General features: G+C 36.0%; 1 protein-coding gene across 4 annotated transcripts; it reads right to left on the bottom strand.

The window, feature by feature from the left end:
* Positions 1 to 1,355: 1,355 nt before the first annotated feature.
* LOC108985618 (probable LRR receptor-like serine/threonine-protein kinase At3g47570) lies at positions 1,356 to 25,113 on the bottom strand. 4 transcript variants are annotated; one of them, XM_018957976.2, is made up of 18 exons: positions 24,431 to 25,113; positions 24,196 to 24,264; positions 23,954 to 24,100; positions 22,965 to 23,108; positions 22,746 to 22,889; positions 20,428 to 22,434; positions 19,059 to 20,069; positions 11,269 to 13,774; positions 11,049 to 11,136; positions 10,090 to 10,947; positions 9,505 to 9,567; positions 8,898 to 9,176; positions 8,510 to 8,778; positions 8,214 to 8,423; positions 8,010 to 8,102; positions 2,440 to 2,535; positions 1,557 to 2,306; positions 1,356 to 1,416 (listed from the first exon to the last, which is right to left on the bottom strand). In XM_018957976.2, the coding sequence occupies exons 1-7, from the start codon at positions 24,921 to 24,923 to the stop codon at positions 19,714 to 19,716; spliced, it is 3,360 nt and encodes a 1,119-aa protein (XP_018813521.1). In that variant the 5' UTR covers positions 24,924 to 25,113; the 3' UTR covers positions 1,356 to 1,416; positions 1,557 to 2,306; positions 2,440 to 2,535; positions 8,010 to 8,102; positions 8,214 to 8,423; positions 8,510 to 8,778; positions 8,898 to 9,176; positions 9,505 to 9,567; positions 10,090 to 10,947; positions 11,049 to 11,136; positions 11,269 to 13,774; positions 19,059 to 19,713. The 4 variants fall into 4 exon arrangements, with proteins under 4 accessions (XP_018813521.1, XP_018813520.1, XP_018813522.1 ...); XM_018957975.2 differs by having other exon boundaries at positions 2,440 to 2,532; XM_018957978.2 differs by lacking the exons at positions 1,356 to 1,416; positions 1,557 to 2,306; positions 2,440 to 2,535 and adding an exon at positions 3,189 to 3,231.
* Between the last annotated feature and the right edge of the window lie 7 nt (positions 25,114 to 25,120).

Below are 25,120 nucleotides of genomic sequence, written 5' to 3'. Positions count from 1 at the left end.
GATTTTATGATAAAGCACAAATGCCCAGTCCAGGTTTAAAAGCGAAAATGCAAGGAATGTGGTTCAAGGTATTTTTGCTAAAATATGCATGCATGTTCACCCACAGAAAAACTCCTCATTCATTCTTACGTTTTAAGCTTTTAGGCACGAAACTTGTCAGGATACTAATAAAAGAGTATATTTGTTGACAGCATGATGCTTCCTTATCAGAGTTGCAACAGTCCTTGCAAAGTAGAGGAAAAGACACTTGCCAAAAATTTAAGATGTTGCAAAAGTGGTTGTCCAATGCCCATTCAAAGATTTTGTAGGTTGTCTTGATGATCTAGGACTCCTTTGTAATAAGTGAGGTATGATAAGACTCTAAAAATGTATTAATGAGCAAAGGGTTGGAAAACAAACGTACATGATCATTTGGAATACCCTTGCACTCAGGTTTCCTCCAACTTTTAGAAACTCAAGCTTTCCTAGTTGGCAGACATGCTAGCATTAGTCTATTATTACTGCAATAAAGTATGGGGTCATCCTACTTTATTGTCATGTCTTTTGGTTCTAGTCATAGTCTTTCTATACTATGGTCAAAGCTGGACCATAGTATATTACATTATCTCAACTTTCTATGGGAGTGCAGGAAAAAGGAATCTGCTAGATCAAGATGGTTATTGTTCCTGGAACTATCTTTTGCCTCTAATTTTAGCTAATCGGATAACTTCAATTTAGCTATAGGCTGTAAAAGTGCATTGTCTAGAGAAAGTCCCCAAAACCAATTATACACAAGACTGCCTCAAGCAAGTTAGGGTCACATAGCAAGCAACGTAGTGCCTAAATTTCTTAAAATTAATATGTGCAATACCAAGTGGCTTATAACAAATCATGTTAAAGTTTCTACCTATTTTTCCAGCTTTACCAATAGGTAATTTTGCTTGAAATATCTTTCCTGAAACACAAAGGCAATAAATGACTAGGGTCATAAATAACATTTAAAGGTTGAAGGTACCAAAATCTAAAACTAAGACATTAAAATATATAAGTGCACTTCTGACAAATATATAGTAAGCAAAATAAATTATTAATATGTGCAATACCAAGCCAAAATGCCAAATCATTCATCAATGACCTACCTGTTTTTCTAGCTTTACAAGCAGGTAATTCTGCTTGAAACATCCTCATATGAATCTCTGGCAACAAACCCCAAGGGTCATACATAATTCTCAATAGGTTTAAGGTACCAAAATCTAAAACTAAAACATGAACACATATAAGTGCACTTCTGACAAAGATTGTAAGCAAAATAAATTATATCTAAAAAAATCATAACATCCTCCCGAAGACAATTATGGAAGACAAATCTTACTTTCTTTGCTGACTACAACCACCAAACCTTTGCAATCCAGCTGCTCCATCAAAATTTTCTCTTATCTGAATTGAATGAATGGTTTGTTAAAGCCTGTCAGATTCTAATAAAATTCAATACTAGTTATAACCAGAGAATATGATATTTGACAAAATCCTTATGTCAACCACAAATTCATACGAGAAGGAATCAGGTGATTACATACCCATACTTTGTACCTTCACCATGCTGCACTGGACAATACCCCTTCACTTAATGTCCGTTCAAGGTATTGTAATTCATTTGCTACCATACCAGTCAGCTCCTTATCCAACAAATGTGGCTATTTAAAGTGAACTACTCATCATTAAATATAGTCAAACTCTCCATTTCACCAACAAAGCCAAAAAATCCTCCAACTGCCCATACCTCTCCCACAACACAAAAGTAGACAACCTAGTGCATCATATGTATATATATATACATATATATTTATATTGGCCACCCACGATCTCTGACTACCAAAAATAGCCCAAAATACACAAAAAATTCATTCCCTCATTTCATAACTGATGTTCATTGGGTCTCTCCAGAAGAATGGAGAGACCCACTAGAAGGATAGACGTCGCGGAAGAAGAACATCCTCATCATCTTATCTGTTTCATTTTGCCTCTTACGAAGTTCTCGCAATTCATCCCTCACTTCATCAAGCTGCGTCTTGTAATTGTCGGCATCTTTCTTGTAATTGTCGGCATCCCTCTTGTGTTTTTCAATTAAGGAAAGGTACTCCCTTTCTCGTTCACGGTCCCCTTTCTTGTTCACGGTCCCGTTGTCTTGTTGACTCTGGGATGACTATCTCGCCTAGCCCCCTTGCGTATCCGGGTCTCTAACCGAGTACCTCCCTAAATACACTTGCAGCTGCCTCATCAGTGCGTTGTTCAGGCTCTAACCCATCCATCTTGCCAACCATCTCCTTCTACACATGCAAATTAAATATATAGTTATTCTACAATCTTGTGATGGCTCATGAAAATACTAAATTTCAAATATAAAGTGACTGAATAATCCTTTCGGGCAAAAAATAGTTGGAAAGTATAGATCGTACTCACATAAGTGTCTTCAGCGGCTGAAGTGACAAATTTGCCATTCTTCTTTGACCAGCGGGTCTCCTTATAGAACTCCACCAAATTCATGTTCGTAGCCTGCTATGATTGTATGGAATTAAAAATATTATTTAAAATAAATTTGGTTCAAAAGGCCAATCATATAAAAAAACCCATCTAGTACAACCACACAAACTTCAAAAAACAAAAAACAAAGGCCTTCATACCATACAATGCAAATTCCTGGACATGATCATTTCTGTGTAGTTCACTCCACAAATGCAAGGATTTGCTTCATAATATAGTCTAACAAATATGTTGGAAAAAACTCTGGAGTTTATATAGACACATTTTTTTAAGATGCTAACGAGATTACGAATCTCGCCCTTTGTGACGCCCCCAAATTTCGCTTGGGATCGGACGAACATTTGAAACGTCGAGACATGCAACACAAGGTTACCTGCCCCCGTTCATGACATATAAGATGCAATATTCCTAACATGCATCTAGCATTATGCAATATTCGCAGCGGATAATTTTTTTCTTCAGCAATACTATGCACCAAACCGAAATATCCCAAATACTTAAAACATACTTCATACATAATGACGTACTAAACAACTGAGATCACAACACTAGTCCAAAATGGTTGTGATCAAAAGAGTGTTGGAGATTGAACACCACAAATACAAGTAGTAATGAGGTAACTACTGTACTACCATCTACGTCACACCATTGTTTAGTCGATCATTTCCAGTTGGTCGATTCTCGATTCTCCTTCAGATCCTGTAACAAAATCTACCATTCGGGGGGAATGGTAGTTGGGACTACCATAGTGAGATTTGATTACAAATCTCAGCAAGTTAACAGGAAACTTCCACACAGGTTAATGATGCATGCATGGCAGTAAAAGCATGAATGCATAATCAAATCATAAGTAATCATAGCATAAGTTGACATACAACATAACATAACTGGCATAACTTAAACTGAAACTGAAGGTTAGCATGAACGTGACTTGAAACATAACATGGACTTGAAACATAGTATGGACGTGAACTTGGAACATAACATAGACTTGAAACATAGCACGAGCGTGAACTTGAAACATAACATGGACTTGAAACATAACATGAACGTGAACATGCATAATTTGAACATGAACTTGAAACATAACATGAACTTGAGCATAACATAACATAAATGTGAACTTGGAACATAACGTAAATGTGAACATAACATAACATGAACCTAAGCATGACATAACATAAATGTGAACTTGGAACATAATGTGAATGTGAACATAACATAACATGAACTTGAAACATATATTTGTCTCATGGGATTACCATGATTGCGTGAACGTAAACTTGAACATAATATAACGTGAAACATGATTTGAACTTGAAATGCATGAACTTGGAATCTTATTCAATAGACTTAATCATTAAAGTGACCATATGGGTGCTACATAGGTCCCCTTGAATCGTGTGTCCCTGCCGATTACCGCATCACATCACAGGTTTCTATACCAGCTGTGAGTGCGTTAATACGTACTCCACAGTTGTTGTGGCCCCACGTATTCTACGTGTCACAATTGTTGTGTCTCACGTAGTGTATGCTCCACAGTTGTTGTGGCCCCATACTTCATGCTTCACAGTTGTTGTGGCCCCATGACTTATTTGTTTGTGCCACACTTGTAGTGGACACACGTAACATAATGTGTGGCACCATCGGCGTTAGTGCCTGGCGCGCTCCGGTGACCAGCTAATTAGGCCCCATTCGCAACCTGTTGACTGTACTTCGTCAACCCAGAGAATTTCACACCTATTTAGACACTCCAGCGTGAACAAAGGAGTTCCACTAGGATATTACCCCATCCTAGCGTTTAGGGTCGTGATTGACATGAATAACTTCACTGGCATACATGACATTTTGTAACGTGACATGACATGAACGTGACATAAAAGACAGAAGTCCTAACGTAGCATAACGTGAAATGAACGTAAGACGACATACATGACATACTTCAAGACATAATTGTAACAGAGAACATTTCATAACATGGCTTACATGTAAGATGCAACATTTCGTAACATGACATACCATATAACACACAATATTTCTTAACATGGCATAACATGTGATAGTGAATATTACGTGATATGAAATACATGTAACAGATGGCATACTTAACTTAATATGACATACTTGCAATGTATAGTAATACGTGACATAATATCTTGTGTAACAAATGAATAATTTATGACAGAATAAATTCTGTGTAACAGATAAATATGTAATGTCTTGGCATGGCACATATGATAACATGCATACATACACTTTAGTTCGCTTACTTATCACTCATACACATTAAACTGATAGTAAGTTAAAAGCTAACTTACCTAGATCTTCGCACTTCGAAACAAAACTCAAGTGCGATCACGAGAAATTGAAAATAGTGATTTATAAAAATTAGAACTTAATCACTAACAATTAAGAATATGGAGAAATATCAACTTAGAGTAAAATTACCATTTTACCCTCTACATATGGGAAAATGACCATTTTACCCATAACTTAAGGATTTTACATCCTAACTCCAAAAATCACCAAAATTTACATACCTTATGTAAATTGTGTCCTAAGCTCAAATATCAATTCAGAAAAATTTAAAACTAAACACAACCATTAAAACTCTATAGGGCCGAAACTTACAAAGGCTATTTCCTTTGATTTTTGTTGTAATTATTTCAAATCTCAGAACTCATGATTAAACCAAAATTTTTCTTCTACTATACTCATAACATATTTCTAAGAATAATCATGTTTTGAATCATGAACAAAAGTTATCAAAATCACTAAAACCATACTTGAACTTTTTGGTTTTTTCTTCTAAGTTCAAAATAGAATTTTGTTTCTAACTTGTTTTGATCAACCTCTTGATCCATGACTTATAAAGAAGGGATCTTCAAACCAAACCATCACATGGTTTCAGAAGGTGTCCTAAAACAGATCCAACCATCAAACTCAAGATCACATGGTTAAACATCACCCAAAACATAATTTTAGCCAAAAACATCATCACTTTGGCCTAACCAAATATCTCAATGCATAAAATTTCATATCTTCGAAACTAACATCAAATATCTTCAAAATAACATTCTAACATGTATATAAGATGCTTAGGATCTTCCAATAAAAATATCAAAGCCATTGGAATAATATTAAACCATAAAAGATTTAAACTTTCTCAAAACAGAAATTGTTTTTCCTCTTTCAGTTTCTAAGTTTCTAGACCTAAGAAAATATTTCACCAAAATTTTTAATCATGCAACACATCCTCAAAAAATAATCATATACACATGTTAACAGTACTCCATAAAAATTTCGGACCAAGATCTATTCATTAGCTTGGTCAAAAACTCCAAAATATAACACACTCTCCAGTTTATCGCCCAGAATGACCTTTCTGGGGTCTAAACAACGTTTGACCAATCAAATGATCTCCAAATGGAACGAATAAGATATCCACATAAACTAGACTCAAAAATAAACAACTTTAATGCAGGAAAATTTGCAAGAAAACACTTACAAAAGCTTTGAAACAGGCATTCAAAAGAGGTACGAAAAACTGTCCGAGAGTGTCTTTTGTGTTCTATGAAGGAAAAGTGTAAAGGAGATTTGCTTTTCGTGGGAAGTGGACTGGAGAGCCTCTTACACAAGCTATGGAAAGTGATAGGACTGAAAGGAAGCTTGAGTGTTGCCCTTTTCTTCTCATAAAAATCGGTCTAAGATCTTTTCTCAAGGTGGAGTGTAAGAGTGAAAGAGTGAGGTGGCCCTTAAGTTGTGTACTTCAAGAACCTTCTAGGCCCTTCTTGTAAAGATCTGGCCAGCCAAGTTGGGGGTACAAAACTTAGCCATGAAGCAATGCTAATGTGATCAATTTCGTGGGCCTTAGTGGGCCTAAAACAAATGGGCCTAAATTTTGGGGTTTAAAGAGGGTTTGGGTTGCTATCAAGCCCAAATCCAATATCACTTAGTCCAATCAATTTTTCAAGGTCAACAAGGTTGGATAATGATGTTCTAACACAAATTTGAAGCATTAATAGCATGTGGAAGTAATTTAATCAAGTGATTAAATACAATGCTATAAATCGGATTAGAAAAAGTTTAGAGGCCAAATTTAGGGTTTTAGGGAAACCGTTTAGGGTTCCGATTTCAACAATATTTTTGGGCTTTCAATTGGATTCCCACCATTTAGGGTTTTACTAGGATTGAATCCCTCTTTGATCTGGCACAATTTGGTTTAGCAGATGAAACAAAGTTTTGCTTAAGTGGCATGATTTCACAACTTGATTCCTTCAAATCCATCAAACGCTCCTCATGGTACCAAGTGTCTAATATTGTTCACTAAGTGTGGCTAAGATCTTGCCAAGTGTCCAAATAAAATTTCTCTAATCTAATTTGGATATTCCACACTGTGATTTTGGAACACTGCAATTGGTGCGCTTATCAAGGTTACTATTCACTCCGAAAAAGTGAATCATAAACTTAACACTAAAAATTCCTAAGTATTCATATTAACCTACAGTGAAAATCTTTTACCGAAATTCAACCTCGAAGTGCCCCTAAATATAATTTCATAATTTCTAACAGACGTTTCATCCGGAATTATGAAAATAGGCTATTGCGCAATAAAATCCGAAATAATCCACTGAGTCTAATGGCGTAGACCATAATGCATTCTGATACTTTTAACCACCTCAAATAAATAAAACTCATATTTCTAGCACCACAGTGAGTGATAACACTGACTATGTTGACAAACTAAAACCTATGCGATTGGTCGATTCATAAAAAACTTATGGGGTTTTTATGAGATTCCTAAAGTCAATAGAAATTCCACCAATGAATTTCTAGCGGGCTGTTACACCCTTCCTTCAAATCCATTATCATTTTGTAAAATGTTGCACACACACTGGACCATCAACCACACAAGAAAATTCTGGACACCTATAATGGTTATCTATAGAGCCACACCCAAATTGTAGTGTACAAACCAATCATTCGTGTTTGCTTCAATCATCATAAGTTCTATCCATGTCCTTAATATATGTCATAATTTTTCAAGTTTAAGGTACAGACATAAAATTGACATGTATAATTTGAGCAAACAACAGACTAAGATGAAGGTGCATCCTACTCTCATCTAATATATACATGTTCTCTAATTCTAAATAAGAGGTCCTTCTAACCAATTATTATGTCTTATGTTATGTAAGCAGTCCCCAAACTCTTGCTGAAGAATCACATTCTAAGACCTTTATGTTTTGACAAGGAACTTGTATTGAGGTTACATAACAACGAACTATACAAACTATGTGAGATTTTTTATAGGAAACAAGAAGTTTTTTTCGTTATGAAAATGGATATGACCTTAACCAACGTGATTCTTCATGTAATGAACACCTGTACAAATGTCTAATTAAATTAGTGGAGCCGTATAAGTGCAGCAAATGAGTTGTGACCATACAAGCCTTACGGCAAAATCCAACAAGTTTTGTTAGTTGTACCTTCTCCTCCAACATCCTAACAAAGGAATTGCGGCCTGCGTTGTGGTTAATGGCCAGCCTCTTTCTATTCTCCCAATTTTGTGCTAAGATTTTCTGCCATTAACACACAATGTTAGCTTACACACAAGTTGGGAAAGCACCTTAAAAGGACATGACTTGTTAAAGTTAGGGAATGTTTTTTATTTTGAATAACCAAATGATTACCTTGAATTTATTAGTGCCCCACCTCTCACACAACTTAACCCAGACGTTGTCGTTTACCGTGGTACACCCAGAAGCCAATGCTTCTTCGTGACTTCAGTATGACAAATACTTTTTGTGTAGTTCGTGATAGAATGCATTGAACCGCTTACGCAACTGCTTCAAGATGACCAATCTATGATTCTCCCGATCCCAATCCAAAACGAAGTCACCCTACATGGATGAAGTTCACGTTAACATCATCTTGTATTGTACTTAATCGTTTCCTTACTCTCAATATGAAATAACAATTGTCTTACCCTGACACGTTCGATCAACTCATTCTTTTCAGCATCAGGCACATCAGTCCACCTCGCATAACTCATGTCACAATGTTGTTTTACTATCTGTGTTACCCGTGTCGTGAACATGGATGAGTTCTCACAGCACGGGGCTGTTTCACCATCATTAATCTTCAATAGCACTTTGTCGTACTTTCTCGCCTTCTCGAACTCAATACACTTAGCAGGCCCACGTGTACGTTTGGGCTGTTCTTGATTTGCTTCAGTCATTGTGGGGGCTGTCACATCTGTATTTCATAGAAAAACAAAATATGGCTATCAATCTTCATAATTAGATATAACCTTGTTTACACATATATGTCATACGGGTTTTGTATTCAAAAGAGAATAGAAATGATATCTGTACCAATATTGTCTCCATTAGGTGGGGGTTCTATTACGGGTGACATTTCTCTATTTGGCCCGGGCGGGGGCATTGGAGTTGGACATGGTGGCTCCCATGGATGACTGGGCGGCTATGTTGAGTCATCCGAGCCTGATGGATCTGCATCTGAGCCTATGGAATGGTATGAAGCGATGCGAACTCCAAGTGGTCGGCGAGCTCTACATGTATATGGTACAAATCGTCGAGCACGAATACCTCATGCAGCCCCTCTTCCTTGAGAACTCTCTCCCGTTGCATCACCTGCATTTGTAAACAATTCCATTTGAGTTACAAAAAACTCCATTCCATTTAATAAATCATATTATCCATTAAAAATTTGACATGACTCTAATACCCATCTTGTAGATGACTAATATCTACAAACCAAATGATGTATATTTTATTTTGTTTAATACACCTATATATATAGCAATCTCTTTAAAATTCTAATATGATTTGAGAAACTATGATGGTTAATCCTCCAATGATTGCATTTGTTCTCTAATTCAACGAATTCATGAACTAGCATACATGAAAATGGGGGAAAAGACCTACTATACTGATATGACCTTAATCGTTTATTGTCTACCTTGAATGTTGATGCTCCTCATTTCTTGTAGAATAAATGCAACGCCGTCTTTTTTCCCCTCACCTGATAGTTCCAATATCAATATATAAGTAACATAATACGATGAAATTCCAACAATCTTCATGATATTATAATGCAAACTATAAAACACACATAGCGTTTAGGGTTTCATTAGTGAAGTCCCCTCATCAATGGGTTGTAATTCCATATGGTTAGTGAGAAATAAATCAACCCTGGTAGTATAGTTTTCTTTTAATAGTTATAGTTAATCGTAACAAAATCTAGGACTCCATATAACTCACATAGTTTAAACTAACATTAAACGTCTACTTGAATAATTTCACCAACCAATATGGGAGTCTATACTTATAAATAGACTCAGCAATGTTGGAACCTGAGGTAGCTATCATTACAACTATATTCATAGTACGTGTGCATCCAGGATCCATAACTTGAAAAAAATATTGATTATGAACTAGAAGCATTACTTCACCCAAATTGCTCAATCAAAGGTAAGTGGGAATTGATAACGTAGTTGAAATGAACATACATGTAAGTTCTCACAATTTATAGTTAGGCACATACCCATTACAAAAGAGGTAAACTATGGAATTAAAGTGCGTCAACTTTACGACTGGTTGTCTATTTTGAGACATACTCGTCGTCTGTGGGTAGGTCATCCTCATCTAAATATTCCCCATCACCATAAGCATCTCCTGAACTCGAGGCAACTAGGCCATCGTCAATAAAATCGGTTGAATATATGTTTTGACCAGGCAAACGTTGCCTTCTCTTGCATCAATCAAGATAGGTTCTATATCATCCCTATTCAATGGACTTGACACTGGACATCCATCACAATCCAATGGTGCATAATCAAATGATGATTCATTTTCTTGATAGGCATCATCATCACTTGATTCACCATCAATATCTTCTAACACCCTTGGCACCGATGGAATGTCATATACATTCTTGTTCAAGTACTTTTGCACCACAAACCATCTATCTCCCTTTCGCCCTTAAATCTCTGATGTAAAAACATTGGGAAGCCTGGCATGCTAACACAAATGGTTCATCCTTATACCAAGTCTTGTCCATGTTGATACTGGTCATATGGTTATCAACTCGGATCCCTTTCCTTGGATCACCAACGTCAAACCAATCACACATGAACAAGTACACCCGACGCCAACCCATATAGCGTAACTCCACGATATCATTAATAACACCGTGTAAGTCAACTTTATTTGCACTTTCGTCACTGGTTACCAACACCCCTGAATTTTGTGTACGCCTCCGAAGTTCACGCTATTTTGTATGGAACTTTTTGCCATTTATAATGCAAGCAGCATAGGTTGCAACCTTAGGTTCAGGGCCGCATGCTAACGCATACAGATCAGCAGTCACAACAAGTGGGTTGGTGATACGCTGGTCCTGAACCTACAACAATATTGTAGGTAGGTAATTACTTATAGTTGGGAAATTAACTTATATAAAAAAGATCGAGTTCATCTAACTAGGGAGGGAGCAATCTAACTTACACGTTCCTTAAACCAAGTTGGAAACTCAGTTTGATGTGTTCGATTTGCACAATTTGGGCTATGCACCTTACATTTCTCGTAGTGCTCCCTGCAATTGGCATCGCACAACCACATACAGCAATACACGTCAGTTACGTGAGGGACATACAACATAAATGGGTTGTCAATGAAGAAACATAAGGAAAAAAGTTTTAAGTCTTGAGATATAATGGATGCTTACTCTAGGTAGTGTCCAATCTCAACGCAGTTGTTGAGGACGTACCATATGGCTTCCTTGAGGAGTTTATATGGTAATTGCAAGTTGGAAGCCACACCCATGATTTGTAATTTTTGGTTGAATATCTTGAATCCATCTATATTCTCCACTTCTCCACCATTAATGTTGCGGTCCATTCGAGTAAACTTCATCTCAATATCTTGGAGATACATTGAGCAAAAAGGCAGGCATTCAATGTGAATGTAGGCTTCGGCTATTGAGCCTTCTGGGTGAGCTTTATTCTTAACATGCCGCTTGAACTTGCCGAGATACCTCTTAAATGGTACATCCACCTATATTGTACTGGACCCCCATGTATGGCCTCACGGGGTAAGTGGACAGCTAGGTGGACCATGACATCGAAAAAAGATGGGGGAAATATTATCTCCAATTTGCATAGAATGGTGACAATATCAATTTGGAGTTGAGATAGACGGTTAACATCCAGGGTTTGGGCACACAGCTCCTTGAAGAAAGTGTTCAGTTCAGCCAAGGCCAAGGCAATATCAGTTCGTAAGTACCCAGCAACAGCAATAGGTAGTAATCTTTGCAGGAAAACATGGGAGTCATGACTTTTCAATCTTGAGATTTTTCAATCACGTACAGAAACACAATGCGAGATATTGGAAGCGAATCCATCTGGAAATTTCACGTCGGCCAACTATTCACATAATTTATTCCTTTCATTACCGTGTAATGTGTACAATGCATGTGGCATTGTAACACGTTCACCTTGAACCTTCAAATGTAATTCTTTTCTGAAGCAAAAAATCTCCAAGTCACGTCGAGAATTGATATTATCCTTGGTTTTCCCAGGAATGTTCATTAAAGTGCACAGGATGTTATCGCAAATATTTTTCTCAATATGCATGACATCTAGATTATGTTGAAGACGCAGTGTTACCCAATACGGTAGCTTGAACCAGATTTACCAAATTGCACATCCGCAAGCATCTGTAGTTGAGCTAAAACATCAGCTCCGTCTAACATCCTTGGAGGCATGCGTTGATCTTCTCTACCATTGAGCAAATGTTTTCTCATTCTCCACATGTGATATGGCGGCAAGAAGCTACGATGTCCCATATAACAATGTTTTCGGCCATACTTCAACCAGATGGAATCAGTGCCCACATTACAGGATGGACATGCCAATTTTCCTTTTGTTGACCAGCTAGAAAGATTTCCATATGCTGGAAAGTCATTGATTGTCTACATTAAAGCGGCATGCAACATGATTGTTTCCTTTGTGTAGGCATCATGCGTGGGTATCCCATGTTCCCAAAATTCAAGCAGTTCATCGACTAACGGTTGCAAGTAAACATCAATGTCATTACCTGGAGATCTTGGCCAAAGAATAATGAGGGATGTCATGAAGAATTGGTCTTTCATGCACAACCACGACGGCAAGTTATACGTAACAAGAATTACTGGCCAAATGCTATATGGTTTAGCCATATTGTTGAAGGGATTGAAACCGTCACTTGACATCCCAAGCCTTACATTGCGAGCATCCTGAGCGACCCAACTATGTTCTTCATCAAATCTCTTCCAGGACTCTGAGTCTGCAGGATGCCTCAAGATAGCCTCTCCAGTCGGTCATTGCTTTTTATGCCATCTCATATTTTCTTCTATCTTTGCTGACACGAAGAGACTTTGCAATCTTGGCTTCAAAGGAAAATGCCGCAACACTTTTTGAGGGATACGATATGCCTTGTGTGTATTAGGCACCCACCTTGAAGCCTTACACTTAGGATATTCATTAAGATTAGCATTTTCCTTCCAGAACTGGATGCAGTCATTGGGGCATGCATGAATTTTGTGGTAATTGAAACCCAAACCACGCACCAATGACCTTGACTCCTCATATGAATGTGGCAATTCAGCGTCAGGAAAGGCAGACCACAAAAGGCTAAAGTAGCATATCAAACGAATTTATTGACCCCCCACTGAGTGTCTTAATGTGTAACATCTTCACAATGAATGATAGTTTTGAGAATTTGGTACAACCAGCAAAAAGTGGACGTCGGGCATCCTCTAGTAGCTGGTCGAAAGATGAACTTGGGGAGGGATCTGGAATTTCACCACGAGTTGGCGATGGATTACCATGATCTTGGGGAACATCAAAGGATGTATTTGCCCGGATGTCATCTAACATATGGTTCATGTCATCAATGTACTTGTCGGCGTAATCAGCAGCGTTACGATCGTCATCATCGTCATTGAATCTCCGAGTTTCCTCCTCCCCATGAAATATCCAATGGGTATAATTTGGATTGATCCCTTTGAGAAACAAGTGAGTCTCCACAATTCGTATAGGCAAGAAGAGATTATTACAGCATGAACAACATGGACACTGAATGCGATCACTGCCCTGAGAATGGTTTCGTGCCAGGGTGAGGAAAGTGTTAACCCTATCGGCGTATGCAGGCGAACGAAGTCGATCAGTCAAGTTCATCCAGCTTTTGTCCATCTAAAAAGGTTGAAATATACATATATATTAGTTAATCGAATAACTTCAATTTAGCTATATGGAGGACAGGTAAGAAATTTGAGAAAGTGCATTGTTGAATTTATAAGCAGGCGAGTCGAAGTTACTTGCATGTGGAGCACAAGAGAAGATGTTGAAAACGATACTAACCGGGGTTGTCATGAAGATCGTTGTGGAGTGACGAAGAGATAGTGTTGAATATTCAATATTTCACTATTTATGCCAGGAGCAGTGAAGTGTTGTAGAAAATATATGTCATCATGTTAAACATAGTGCATCATATGTGAATATTTTTGAAATATTCTAGATGAAGGTGCATATAAAGATTCTAGGTAGATGGTCTACCTACACAAGAGTTGGAATAATTATGGAAGTTATGGAAGCGTGTAGGTGGTATGCTTGAATATTTTCATTATCATTGGGAAAACAATTATGGCATATATGAATTTGGTAAGCCTCATATGAACTATATAAGTGAACCCAATACTTCAACTTTGAGGTAATTGAAACCCAAACCCGGCTCCAAAAATTAATGGATGGTTGGAGGGATTTATGGTCTAAGGCACAAGAATTAAATCTTGTTTAAATCAGATTTCTTGGCAATGTTACATATACGATGACAGAGAGCAAAATGCCAATAGATTGTCCCAAGAGATATATCTACATGTTGGAAAAAATCTGGTGGGGGAAGTCCCATAACAAAAATATATAGTAATAATTCTTTGGGGTTTTTAAACTATCGTACCAGCTCTTTTATTTAAAAAGAGCAAATGGGAAGCTAGAAGGAAAAACTTGACATGAGTTGAGTTATTATTAAAGAATAATAATAACTCAACTTGGCTGAAACTAAGGTCAGTTCTGACTAGGTGAGAGCATGTAACTTGAGCTATTGCTGAAGTATTTGTTATTTGAGGCTAAAACAGCCCAATAAAGAGTACCAATTAAGAAACGAAAGTTGATGGGATTAAATAAATTTGGATTAGGCCTACATGTATTTTGGTGACCCAAATTCCTTAAAATAAATGCAAGGAAGTGGGAGAGACAGGGAAACAGAATCCAGATTTGGTCGATGCCAAAAAATTCACATAGTTTAATGCATCTTTATGTATTTTGGTGAGTGAAATTCATATCCCAAAAAATTTAGTGGAATTGGCACACCCAATTTGAAGTCTAAAGTTTCTACTTATTTGAACCTAACGGGAATTAAAGTTAGGGTCACATAGGCACTAGAGTTCGATATCACATTAACACACCTGTTAAAGCCCCACATTTCCAATGATTCAAAAAAACAAAATGCTTCATAGGAGTTTGATGATTTAATGTATTATATATATGTACAATATCTGGGTAAAAACCAAAAAAACATGTACAAAAAATAATTAACATCCAAAAGGGAAAAGAAGCTGGCTATCTAATTGTAATTAAAGGGAAACAAACCCCAAGGAAGTCATGATCAGATTTGCTTCAGAGGAATTTGTTATGATGTATGTTAAATCTGAGTTACTTATACTTTTAGGAATTAAGACTTGACGCTAGCTTAGCTGGGAATTAGCTAGCTTTTGTTGGGCTGTTTCCATCATGTGCATGGTTGTAATCAATATGGATTAAGTAGTACAAAATCTATTCTTGTGATGGATGTCATTTCACCATTATATATATATGTGTGTGTGTTCTGTATATATATATACAGGACATGATTCCGTACATGTTGGCCATACCCAACATCTCACACCTCCCTCTCTCTATAGCCACTATCACAGTTGTATTCGCTACAATAATGAACGATAGATGTTTGTCCTGTGCAATATATAATTAATATAATCTGAAAAAATACATGGATATGTTGAAGGGGTATTGAGAAGAGAACTAATTAGAGAGAGAGAGAGAGAGAGAGAGAGAGAGAGAGAGAGAAGTGCATGCTAATGTGTCTTATATATATTTATATATAGAGAACATGATTCCATTCACGATGGCCATACCCAACATCTCACACCTCCTATCCTATAGCCACTGTCACAGTTGTATTAGCTACAATAATGAACGATAGATGTTTGTCCTGTGCAATATATAATTAATATAATCTGAAAAAAGACATGGATATGTTGAAGGGCTATTGAGAAGAGAAATAATCATAGAGAGAGAGAGAGAGAAGATTTATGCTAATGTGTCTTATATATATCCATTTCCCAACATCGATCAATCATTAGTTCCTAATGATTGGTTGTGGGGGAGAAAAAGGAAGCCAAAATAAAAATGAAAATACTGAAGCAATTAGGTTAAATATAGGGGCCATATAAACATGAAAATATATACCAGACAATCTGTAGCTTTACCAAGTGAGCATAGGATCAATGTCTATATATATATAAAGTCTATATATATATATGAATATAGACTTATAATTGGATCACCCTACGTATGAAGAGAGAGGGGAGAGAGAACTCAAAAAATAATGGAAGATGTCCTTATCTATGATTCAGCAAAGCTGGACATAGTAAAGCTAGTTGTACGTGGGTCCCAAGTATATATTAAATTCGGATGGTGGCTGTTACGTGGAAGGAATCTAGTGGCTTTTGTCTCTATAAAATTATAATAGTGAAAATGTGACAAATACCAATCCAAACTGACAGTCTTTTCATCCATTATCATGATGTCAAGAACCAAAAATCAGTCTATTAAGTAATATCTAAACAGAATATGCCTAGAAATTAATATATATATATATACATATATATTAATATATGAATTTAATATTTGCTTTTCATTAGTACTAATTAATATGGATGATCTCCTTATCACCCTTACTCCAAGTACATGAATTTTTTAATTAATCATGTACAAAAGTATCACACAAGTATATGCATGTGAAGTTCAATAATGATGTATATTAATGTGAATATATAACCAGTATATTCAATAGTGATTATATTTCATGCATTTCGATTATTTAATCCATATATAGAAATCTGACCATATATGTTGCATAATAATCCCCAATATTATCTTTTAGTATATCATGAGTCTACAAGAAATTTGAGATAATTGAGGGAAAAACAGAAAATAAATTAACTCGAAACGATATGAATGTAATTCGGGGGGAAATATTGAATTATGAGCTTTCTATACAAAGAAATGAGAGGACTGTGGACTAACAATCATCGTGCATGTAAGAGATCATGCATAAACAATGGGACTAACATGAAAACAAACTGTAACCCAAAGAAAGGAATACTCCAATAGCATGATCATATTGGAAGTGCACTTCATAATTCAATTGATATTTAAGAATGAACCTGATTAATATTTAGGGAGTACTATATAATTGATACACATACCCAAATGGAAGATAAAATATGGATATTGAGATTTATGACCCAAAAATAAAGTCATTGTAAGCAAGTTATCAAACTCTCGACATGATAATGTATTTATAATTTTAAGAAAAATCTGATTGCTTCAGTCATATGTGAGCGAGCTTCATAGTGAATATTTTTACGCAATTGTCAAAGTTATAATTGGAGTTCCAAGCTCAAAGTGTCTCATTATGTTTTCTAACTTAATTCATTTTATAGTTTGAATCCAATATTTTTGCACCACCACAACTGCATGCACTTTGTAACAAAAGTGAGAGAAGCACAGACTCAGTACTCGTTCATCATGATCAGCTAATTAAAAAGCTAAAATAGGCTGGACTTAATAATTTTTTTAATTTTTCTATTTGCACCGGCTGCGTTTTCACTTCTTTTTTTGGTTCTCTGATATTGTTAATAGGGAGTACAGTCGCCGCTAATAAAAATTACAAATCAGATATGAATTTTCTAATAACACTTACATTACACTTTTGAAGCCACTAAGGGAGAAGCACACAAGAAAAATCTGTACATATTGGTTGGTTTTTGAGTAGGAGGCAGTAATTGTTCGAAAAACATATATATTATTAATTTCAGCATAATGTTTCCAAAACATGATTTATATCCAAGCCATTAATCACGGAAAGTTTGATACTTTGGAAAAATCAGTTAGGAGTTTGTACCCCCCATTAAAATCAGTGCCCCCTCATGATCATATAGTTAGGCAGTCAGTATCAAACTTTTTTACACTACAAGAAAAAAGGGTTAATCCAGCGCAATGATAATGTGAGCATAGCTTCTTAGTTATACAAAATGTTCTTGCTCAAAGTTATAATTGGAGTTCCTAGTTAAAGTGTCTCATTATCTAGTCAAACTTAATTAAGGCTGACAAACGAGATAGGTCTGATTAATCTAGAAATTAATTAGATATATCTCAATATCTATATATATATATATATATATAACAAATAATTTATTAAATCACATCTTAATCATAGAGTCTACACTAGGGTCTTCATCATGGCTTGCATTAGGACTACATGCACTCAAACCAGTAAAAAGAGTTTTTTCCAGCACACAAGAGGTACATGCAGTCTGTTGTGGATAAAGGAGGGTTTTTCTATATACATTTGGGCAGCAAAGTTTGCCCAATATGATTAATGTCAAGGCAGGCCCTAGCTAGCACAAATCCAATTTCAAGAGCACAGTAAAATGAATTGAATATTTTTCAGTTTATGAAGACAACATTTTCATCAGTTCATGAGAACTCCAATCTTGGTAAAAAATGAACCAAATTCGTACAAGGTCATGCTTGGGGATCATACTTCTGAAAAATTTCCTCAACCCTTGTGTGTTATCCTTAAAAAAATCTTGTTGTGTTAGCAGAGGAAAAGACATACACACACACACATATATGCCAATCCATATTGTGGAAAAATAAATTGTTCACTGTAAAAAATCAGAAGGGCTAGAAATTTTTTACTCAAGTGTCACTCTCTCTTGGTGACTGCAATAGGGAATAGTCCCAGAAGAATACAGATTTCCTTCGTCTTACCTAAACACTAATGAATTAATTTTCATTCTGTGTTATGAGAACAGGACCATCTCCAAAAACAAGTTGGACTATAAACTTGAGATTATCTATAATTTAGTAACAACTAAATTATAATTTAGTATAAGATGTATAGGCAAAATAGAAATTTTTTACTAGGTCATTCAATGTTCGAGCCACGGACATGAATTCTGTGAAACACAAAATGCAGATATACCCTACAATAATTCGTGAAAAAAGCGGTAGATTTCACAACTGGACAGATAGAAATTAAACAAGTGCAACAAGAAAACTCCTAATTTTGTAAAGAAACACATGCGCAAAATCGATTCATTACCAAACTAGTTCTGAGTTGCAGCCATACCTGAGGTGACGGAAGGACCTACGCTATCCCTCAACTGAATCTCGACGAATCTCAGTTGGAAGCCATTGAATCCCCAAATCCCACAGGTTCAACAGAGACGAATTGCACAGCTCCTAATCAGCTTCGGGGATTCTGTCTAGCTAGAGTAGCTTCCGCAGGAGGAGGAATGTGGTAACGGACAAACCTTTGGGTGGTCGGGCAAAAATGGAGATGAAATTTTTCGGGGGACGTGGGTGGAGTAGCAGCTGATCTCTCGGAAAGGGAAATGGAGACGAAATATTGGGGAAGAACAGGGAGAAGTGGAGGGGGGAAGAAATCGGGGGGGAAAAAGAAAATAATTTTAAGGGATTGGCGCCAGACAATAGTTTTGGCGAAATGGAGCGTTGCAACAGTTTTTTTATTTGGCCGGCGAAATAAATCGCTGCTAAAAAGCTTAATATCGCTGCAACTAGTTAAAGTAACTCCATGAATCAGCTTTCTCAACGGTTTTCAGCGGCGGCAAAAAAATAGCCTCAAAAAATAGTCTAATGCAGCGTTCCCTTTTACAACACTATAAAAATCATCGAGAAAACCCTTTTTTCTTGTAGTGTTAGGAGTGTCCCAATTGACAGTAATCATGAAATCAAGAGATGCAAACAAACTTCACTTTCTCACATTAGCCTCTGCCACCGATATCTTTGAGAAACTTGGATTTGATCTTGTTGAGTGTAGTTGAAACATTTTCTATACCCATTCTCTGTTGAGGTGAATCTGCACAACAATGCAAAGCCAATTCCATAGTGGATGATAAACAATTCTCTATTGCAGAATAATCATTTTCGTTTCTTAACAAATTGGTATCAACAACTTCAAGTACCGAACGGGCTAATGAATCTTGTACTAAACACTTCAAGCTCATTTCTCCTGTAAACATATCATCTGTGGGCTTTTTTCTTGTGAAAGTTTCCAATATCAAAATGCCAAAGCTATACACATCGCCACTTGTAGAAACGATTCCTTCAGATCCATACTCTGCATACATTAAAATTTCTCATGAGAATATCTTATATGAAAAATGCTATTTGTACTTGAGAAAAACTTATAAAAAGCTTACTTCTCCACATGTTAGTTATTGATACACTAAAATTATGAAATTTAAAATTTAGAATTTGAATTTGAAAACAAAACTGACAAAATTAGTCTGGTAAGTAAAAGTGTAAGAAAAATTGTAAGTATATGTAGTACTATTCATCTTATATTGTACTAAAATGGAAAAAGAAAAATACTAAACAATATTCATGGTCGTCATTTAGTTACTAATTAAAGAGAACAATTATATGTGCTTATGTGAGAGTACTAGAATGATAAACATGGAAGTACTTCACGTCACCTGGTGCTATATAGCCAATTGTAGCAAGAGTCATTGTTTTCGTGAGAGAAGCTCCATCACTGATGAGTTTGGACATGCCAAAATCAGCAACATGTCCGACCATATCTTCATCTAATAGCACATTGCTTGGCTTTAAATCAGCATGAACAATAGGTATTGAGTAACCAAGATGAAGGTATTCTAGTGCTTGTGCCACATCAATCATTATATTTAGCCTCTGTAAAATATTCAAGCAGTGGTTGTCAGAATACAACCACATCTCTAGGCTCCCATTAGGCATGTACTCCAGTACAATAGCTTTGAAGTCAATGCCACTACAAGCTGTAATTATTTTAACAAGATTTCGGTGGCGAATATTGCTTAATACCTCACATTCTATGTTAAAACTTTTGAATGCCCCTTCTACGTGCAACTTTAGAACTTTTATTGCAACAATCTTACCATCCAAGAGTAGTCCTTTGTAAACTGATCCAAAAGTACCTTCTCCAAGTAAGTTGTTTGCATTTAACCCTTCTGTCGCTCGTAGAACTTCTTGATGTGAAATTCTTCTCCATGTGGCGAAAGGCGATGTATCCTTGTCAGCAGGCAATTTGGAGTTACGCTTCTGGCATTTTTTCAAGACAAATACAAGGCACAATATTACAAGTATCATTAACCCCATTATCGGTAGAAGATACTTTAGTATACCACCAACTCTTCTGGCATTTTTTGGTCTATGAGCACCACTTTGACATGGGGGGACTTGTAGTCGAGCCACACCACAAAGTGCATTGTTTGACATAAATGATTCACTTGAGAAGTGTACAAATGGTCCTCTTGTAGGAATTTCTCCACTTAATTTATTGAAGGAGACATTTAGGTATTTGAGGTATAAGAGTGCTTCTAAGGATACGGGAATCTCTCCAGATAAGTTGTTATTAGAGAGATCTAAGAGCTCCAAGCTTATCAATTCACCAAAATTTGAAGGAATTGAGCCTTCTAGTTGATTGGATGCCAATGAGAGATAAACAAGACTTTTGAGCCCACCAATGGTCATTGGGATCTCACCGGATAAGCGGTTTCTAGACAAATTCAATGTTCTTAGGACCTTCATATTTCCGATCTCCGTTGAAATAGGGCCACTTAAAGAATTTGATGATACGTCTACCACCAAAAGATCTACAAGGCTCCAAAAACTCAACGGAAATGTAGATGTTAATTGATTGGACCGTAAGTAGACACCTCTTAGGGAAGTCAGATTATTTATGCAAGTTGGGATATCTCCAGATAGCTCATTATCAACTAAACGCAATTCAGCCAAGCTCCCCAAATGACAGACAATAAGTGGGATGTGACCTTTTAATCTATTACTTCGCAGGCCTAAATATTGGAGCATATGCAACTTTCCTATTGCAGTTGGAATAGGTCCTATCAAATTATTTTTGGATAGTTCCAAAAAAGCCAGCCTACTTAAATTGCCAATCTCAATGGGAATGTTTCCTTTAATATTGCAATCATACAGCAAAAAATATTGAAGAAAGATTGAGAGGTTTCCAATAGAACTCGGGAGGATCCCATTAAGTTGATTTGTTCCTAAAGCTAAAGTTGTAAGATATATGCAGTTTGACAAATCAGAGAAAAAGCTCTCGAGTTCTAGAGATTCAACGCTCAAATTATTTTTTTCTAGATTGAGTGTCTGGAGCAACCTTAAATTTCCAAGTGTTTTTGGAATTAATCCTGAGAATGAGTTCTGACTCAAGCCTAGCAAAATGAGCTGTGAAGCATTGGAGATGGAATTAGGGATAGTTCCACTCAGTTCATTTCCCCCAAGAGTTAGTGTACGAAGATTTGGAAGGAAGAGACCAACATTTGATGGAAGATGCCCTGTGAGGTTATTTAAAACCATTCCCATTGTCTGTAATGTTGAAATGTTGAAGATTTCAAATGGGACTGAGCCAGCAAAACCGTTGTTTCCAATACTAATAAATTGTAGGTTCTGTAGATAACCGATTTCACTTGGTATTGCACCTGTCGCAATATAAATAATTAGATGTACATCTAATAAAAAAAAAATAAACGGAAAAAACTAATTATAGTGAGTGACACATGCATGTAAGTTAACTGTAAAGAAAACAACCAAGACTTCAAGCACCATGGAGGTGATTCATTCATTGATTATGTTGGCAAAACTTATCGGTTAAGCCATCTTTGAATTGGTTGAGTTTTTTTTTTTTTTTTTTTAATCTTTAATCAAACCAGATGCAATCATAGAGCATGTATACTGAATTAATGCATGGTATTATCCATTTAATTGACTTGAACAAGACTAATTAGCAAACCTTGAAATTTGTTGTAGGAAATTCTTAACGCTCTAAGCATCGTGAAATTCCCGATTTCCGAGGATAGACTTCCTGTGAAATTATTATAATACAAATATAAAGTTTGGAGCCATTTGCACTTGAACAAAGAAGATGGGATAGTGCCTGCATGTGAAATAATTAGTATTTAGAAACAAAAAATATAATTATTCATTAAAACAAGACTAAGCGCATGCATACCATCGAAGTTGTTGTCGGAAAAGTCTAAATCTAAAAGCATGGTTAAGTTTCCAACTTCCATGGGTACTCTTCCTTTGAAATTATTAGTTCCTAACTTCAAACTCTGCATATGTTTGCACTTGAACAGAGTGGATGGGATAGAACCTGTGAAACAGTTACCATTTACTATTTAGAAGTAAATACTGGGGGTTTGCTAGCTAATTAACGCTGGCTAGTGAAGATCAGTACATCGGCCAATCAAGACTATCCAATTTTTCACACAAAATAAAATAAAAAATTTAACTAAGATCATAATCTTGCATAATCTAAGATCATGTTTGGAAATTGAGATAAGTTCAGAACCTCTTGTTTCATCTCAAAACTTATTATAATTTCATTTTCAAATATCATTAAGATACAAAGCAGTTTAATTTCAATTTTAAATTTAAAACTTTTTGATTTAACCATTACAACTTTTTTAAACTTCAAAACAAAATATAAAAAGTTGTAGAATTTTCAATTTTCAAAACAAAAATAATATTAAAAAAAATCAAACCATGCATTTTAAATTTTAGAACATTTTTTTCAGCTCGTAGTCTTCCTTTTCCCAAAATCTAATAGAATGCATTAGTTCAAATTATTTCACTATTATTCTCATAATTTTCATGCTATCTCATCTCATTATTCAAAAATGACCTAATAAAAAAAAAAGGTGGGACACACGAGAGCTTGGACCCATACGAAAATTTTATTTTCTCATAACTCAGCATACTTTTTTTAAATAGACTTCATGAGGCTTGCCGCAGTACTATATCTAGTATTACCCTAAAAAAAATAGTTTAAGATTGTGACTCATGAGAATTTGAATTTCTTTTGGCATCCACTGCAATTTCCATTCCTTTTACTAAACGTACATGCTTAAATCTTGTACTTTCCACCATGTCGTGGTCAAATTATTTTGTGCTTTCAAATGAAAGGAACGGACCTAATTAAAACAACAATAACAATACCTTCAAAGTTGTTATTACCGAGGCTTAACTTTGTAAGCATGCTTAAGTTCCCTATTTCTTGGGGTACTACTCCATCGAAATTATTTTCCCACAAATCTAGAATCTGTAGCTGTTTGCATGACTTGAACAGAGATGATGAGATGGTCCCTGTGAAAAAATTACCATTTAGAAAAAAGTTATTGGGGTTTGCGAACCAACTAAAGATAATACATATATAATTGAGCAATCAAGACTAAATATACCTGCAAAGTTGTTTTGACTAAGGTTTAACTCTGTAAGCATGGTTAAGTTCTCCATTTCTGGGAGTTCACCTGATATATAGATTTTTAAGAGCGAAGAAAAAATATTGTAAAGTTGGGAAGCTGATTAAACAAATTGCAGCGTAGACATGCATGTTGAAGAAAACATGAAAAGGATATTCCTTGAAGATCAAAACCGGTTTGATATGCTAGCTAAGTAGATATGGTGGAATAGTACCTAAGAAGTTGTTACCAAACAGCGCCAAATATTGAAGTTTGGTTAGCAACCCTATCCATGATGGCATTTCTCCATTGAATTCATTGTATCCCAAGTTTAAAAACCGCAACCGATGAAGACGAGACAACTCGTTGGGAATTGAACCGTGAAAGCTATTGTTTCTGATCATTAGGCTAACAAGAAACGAGAGGTTTCCAATGTGTGGAGGAATGGTACCATCAAGATCCATGTAAGAAAGGTTCAAGGCTGTGACTCGGAGATGTCTAGAGCCACATGTGATTCCAACCCAATTGCAAACGGAAGTACTGGTTGACCAATTATTTGCCAAAACATCGTGGGGATCATAAGAAATAGAAGCCTTTAATGCCAGAAGAGCAGATTGATCGGTTGTAATGTTGGGAATGGCAGCATTGGCTAAGGAAGTACTTGTGTAAGACTGTACCAAAATGAGAGTAAGAAAATGGGGTACGAGGAAACAAATTTTGTCTGCCATGAGTGTACGTTGATTGGAGAAGTAGGATTTGTATTGGACTCAAAGGAAGAACTAGTGGTTTTATCTCATAATTATTCTGATCTACTCGATCTCATCCAGGCCAAATAAACAACGGAAAAATAATATTCATTTTGAAGGAAATTAATGGTTGCGCGCGGAGTGTTTTTCATGACAACGAGGTTGTTGTACTGCTCCTG

Source organism: Juglans regia, chromosome 1, assembly GCF_001411555.2.
Source record: "Juglans regia cultivar Chandler chromosome 1, Walnut 2.0, whole genome shotgun sequence".
Lineage (NCBI taxonomy): Eukaryota > Viridiplantae > Streptophyta > Magnoliopsida > Fagales > Juglandaceae > Juglans > Juglans regia.
Note: the sequence above shows the minus strand (reverse complement) of the source record. Positions and strands in the feature narration are given on the sequence as shown.